We start from the raw sequence: 4,204 nt of genomic DNA, 5'->3' as shown, positions 1-4,204 counted from the left end.
GGGGCAAACATCAACTCGTACCTGGTGTGGAACTTAAATGTAAGGGATTTGACCGTTGCGATATTATCATCTCCCATTGTTGGAAGTGTTCTGTTTTTAAGCTCAGTGAACATTCCATATTGTGGAATATAAACTGTTAGCTCCGCGGCAGTGAAGTGTTTGGGCAGTTCGCCTGGTTTCATTAACTCTTTCCACACCTGCATGGGCACCACCAACAACTTCCACTCTTTGGAGATTATGCTGCCTGCAATCCATTCTGAAATCTTGGGAAAGATGGGCCTTGTCGTCCATATACGTAACTCACTTGGCAAAGGGCCTTCTCGGAACAGCTTGGAGTCTAGACTGCCAAGCCTCTTGAAACCTTCAAGGGTTAGTGCCTCAATGTACCTAGCCCCGAAACAATCCAGCAGCTCCAAATTCTCCAATTGTAATTTCCCTACTATGACCAAGTTGACTTGACACTGTGACAGATCCAGCCGCTTCTGAAGCCAGCTAATGGTTGGTAAGGTGCTTTTTTGGATCAAAAGGGTCTTAATGCTGAGAATGCATCTGGGTGTGGCTGGGGCTAGTTCGGGGGTTTCTTTTCCCCAGAAACTACCCACAGACCGACCCATACGTTGACTTTTGCTCTCACTCCCCGAACCATCAAGACTCAAATCAGAGAATACTAGGGTGTCTGCACAGATTGTCCCAAATACACACAATATCTTCTCCAACACTCTTGGATCAAATTGGGCAATTTTGTCTCTGTCATTTGGCACCATTATAAGTTTGTCAAACTCGATCCCCTGCACTAACTGTTCGGGGATACTCGAGATAGTGTAACTTTGAAGGAAAATGTAGATTAGTGTTCGGGTCTGCTTCTTCAGAATGCATCTCTGCCCGTCTATTTCAACAGTTTCTAGCCTATTGGGCCAACTCTCAGAACCGCATCTGTCAAAGAACTCCATCGTTTGCTCAGTGTATGGCGATACGATGTACTCTGGCTCAGAGACTTCGTCTGCACAGCCCACAATCACGCACAGCACGATTAAACATAACACGTGGCACCTTAGTGCCTTTCCAAGCCTCTTTCCAAGGCTCGTTTCAAAGACTTTCCCGAAGGACCTAACTGGGGTTGATTTCATCATGGGGTGCTAAAAAATAATCTAAATATGACACGTTAGTGTCATGGCTGAACAGAGTTTTCTTTTAATTCGGTCTGTACACATTCTCCCTATACCGTGCTTTTTCAACTAACCCGAACTTGGGAATGGGTTGCTATGGGGTTAGGCTTGGGTGTGGCGTTTCTTGTGGGGGTACTGGGATGGTTTGGGTTAGTTTGGGTGTGTGTTCGGGAATGTGTACTTGTGTGCTGTTTAGGTATAAAGTCTTTTGTTTGAACAAAGCATGCCACTCTTCTGATTCAGAAACCGTTTTGGCTAGGCATTGGGCTTTCTGTTCGTCGTTAGCGTCCCCCATCCAGTCAATTGGCATAATACTAACACTTTTAAGTGTTTCAGTCTTTTCTCGCCCACCCACCAACCATTTCAGTACCGATTCAAAGAAAGCGGTGGCAGTTAGTTTTTCGGGAACGTTCTCATGAACATACAGTGTTGTGCCTGCGATCCACATGCTGCCAGGATCTAGCTCCTTCAAATCACTAACATTAAGCCAGAGTTTTGACCCCACAAACATGCTCTTCTTTGCCTGGGAACAGATGCCGGTCCAAAGCCGCATATCCATCAACACTTCCTTCCATTGCTTTTCTGCCAGCAAAGTGGCCAGGTCTTTTGACACTTTGGTAAGATTGGGAAGATCCCAAAGCCCTAATGTACCTAGGCCAGTGGGGGATATCTTGTTTATCAGCCGGTAATCCAAGGCCGCTAGATTTGGCAGTTCCCCCCTCAACACAAAGCCCTCAAGCTTTTGAATGCCTAGGTTGTCCAAACACCTGATGGATGTGATGCTACAGCCCATTAGTAGTATGGCTACCGGGTTAGTACACCCACTCAGATCAACAGCCTTGCATAACCATTCAAGAAAGGGAGGTGATATGTAGGCTATATAGAGTGTGGATATGGTGGAAAAAGCAATTCGGGGGGGTTCAGGCAGTGCGTCTTTTGTGTTGAAACGAGTTATGCAAAGTGTTTCTATGAACACAGTACTGAGGATGTGGAGCACTTTCGCAAGCCTCTCCACCTCTTCGGGCGGTGTAACATCAATTGATAGCGGAGAAACAGACCCGAACATGCGAACACAAGTAAACTGAATGCCTGGCAATATCTGGTCTGGAATGTCCGCCAGTGTTATGCTCATCAGGTGGATACTTTTACCAGAATACTGTTTTTGTGCAATCACCTTGCCCTGGTCAGTGTTCGTTGTTTCTAGGCCAGCACCAGCCTTGTTAAAAAACGCAATGGTTGCTTCTATTAGGTGCCGGGTGTCTTTCGGGTGTTCTTTGTCCTGGGACAGGGCCTCTGCGGGTGCTATCAGGTGTGTGGTGGTGAGAACACTGGACGAGGCCTGGTCTGCCTCGACCTCGGGTGGCTCTATTGCTTGGATGTCTTGTGTTCGGGTTGTGGCGTCTAGAGCATTGTTGGTCTTTGAACTTTTCCAAAACCAGACTGAGCACACGACTATTCCAGACAGAATAAGCACCGCTGCTGTGACATAGAACACTCGGATGTATGTCCGGTGCTGTGCCATGGGTTGAGAAGTGTGACCAGGTTTGGAACAGATATAGATCAGCGAATGATCAGAATGATTGTTCAGATGCGTGCCTGGGGCATTGTGACTGTGGTCTTCCAGGAGTCTCCCACCATCTCAATCTAGTGCGGGGATCTAACCCAAACCTTTTCAAAGTACCAAAGCAGGAGCCGATCCACACGGACACACAGCACAACCCGACCACACCCCAAGCAGGGCAACAGAACAGGCCATCAACACCAACAAGACATCCTATGTCCCAACAGAGTACCGAACTCCCGAACCATCGCTTGCCGAACACCAACCCGAGGCACCACACGGTACCTCCCCTAGGGCCCGAACACCAGCTATTTAAATTATTTTTTTAACAGCCCCTGATGAAATCAAACCCAGTTAAGTCCTTCGGGAAAGTCTTTGAAACAAGCCTTGGAAAGAGGCTTGGAAAGGTCATGGGAAAGACACTGAGGTGCCACCTGTTATGTTTAATTGTGCTGTGCGTGATTGTGGGCTGTGCAGACGAAGTCTCTGAGCCAGAGTACATCGTATCGCCATACACTGAGCAAACGATGGAGTTCTTTGACAGATGCGGTTCTGAGAGTTGGCCCAATAGGCTAGAAACTGTTGAAATAGACGGGCAGAGATGCATTCTGAAGAAGCAGACCCGAACACTAATCTACATTTTCCTTCAAAGTTACACTATCTCGAGTATCCCCGAACAGTTAGTGCAGGGGATCGAGTTTGACAAACTTATAATGGTGCCAAATGACAGAGACAAAATTGCCCAATTTGATCCAAGAGTGTTGGAGAAGATATTGTGTGTATTTGGGACAATCTGTGCAGACACCCTAGTATTCTCTGATTTGAGTCTTGATGGTTCGGGGAGTGAGAGCAAAAGTCAACGTATGGGTCGGTCTGTGGGTAGTTTCTGGGGAAAAGAAACCCCCGAACTAGCCCCAGCCACACCCAGATGCATTCTCAGCATTAAGACCCTTTTGATCCAAAAAAGCACCTTACCAACCATTAGCTGGCTTCAGAAGCGGCTGGATCTGTCACAGTGTCAAGTCAACTTGGTCATAGTAGGGAAATTACAATTGGAGAATTTGGAGCTGCTGGATTGTTTCGGGGCTAGGTACATTGAGGCACTAACCCTTGAAGGTTTCAAGAGGCTTGGCAGTCTAGACTCCAAGCTGTTCCGAGAAGGCCCTTTGCCAAGTGAGTTACGTATATGGACGACAAGGCCCATCTTTCCCAAGATTTCAGAATGGATTGCAGGCAGCATAATCTCCAAAGAGTGGAAGTTGTTGGTGGTGCCCATGCAGGTGTGGAAAGAGTTAATGAAACCAGGCGAACTGCCCAAACACTTCACTGCCGCGGAGCTAACAGTTTATATTCCACAATATGGAATGTTCACTGAGCTTAAAAACAGAACACTTCCAACAATGGGAGATGATAATATCGCAACGGTCAAATCCCTTACATTTAAGTTCCACACCAGGTACGAGTTGATGTTTGCCCC

At 47.1% G+C, this 4,204-nt stretch overlaps 3 protein-coding genes across 3 annotated transcripts; 1 reads left to right on the top strand and 2 right to left on the bottom strand.

Moving 5' to 3' along the window:
• Positions 1–2: 2 nt before the first annotated feature.
• NEDG_02268 (uncharacterized protein) lies at positions 3–1,130 on the bottom strand (the record flags this gene model as incomplete). Its single annotated transcript, XM_067689686.1, has 1 exon — positions 3–1,130. A coding segment is annotated over one exon (1,128 nt), but the record flags the coding sequence as incomplete, so codon positions are not given.
• Positions 1,131–1,260: 130 nt separating this feature from the next.
• Positions 1,261–2,688, bottom strand: NEDG_02267 (uncharacterized protein; the record flags this gene model as incomplete). Its single annotated transcript, XM_067689685.1, has 1 exon — positions 1,261–2,688. The coding sequence occupies one exon, from the start codon at positions 2,686–2,688 to the stop codon at positions 1,261–1,263; it is 1,428 nt and encodes a 475-aa protein (XP_067544775.1).
• Positions 2,689–3,065: 377 nt separating this feature from the next.
• NEDG_02266 (uncharacterized protein) lies at positions 3,066–4,202 on the top strand (the record flags this gene model as incomplete). The annotated part of the gene is made up of 1 exon (XM_067689684.1): positions 3,066–4,202. A coding segment is annotated over one exon (1,137 nt), but the record flags the coding sequence as incomplete, so codon positions are not given.
• Between the last annotated feature and the right edge of the window lie 2 nt (positions 4,203–4,204).

Source organism: Nematocida displodere (assembly GCF_001642395.1).
Source record: "Nematocida displodere strain JUm2807 chromosome Unknown 33, whole genome shotgun sequence".
Taxonomy (NCBI): Eukaryota; Fungi; Microsporidia; genus Nematocida; species Nematocida displodere.
This window is presented reverse-complemented; position numbering and strand designations above follow the sequence as displayed.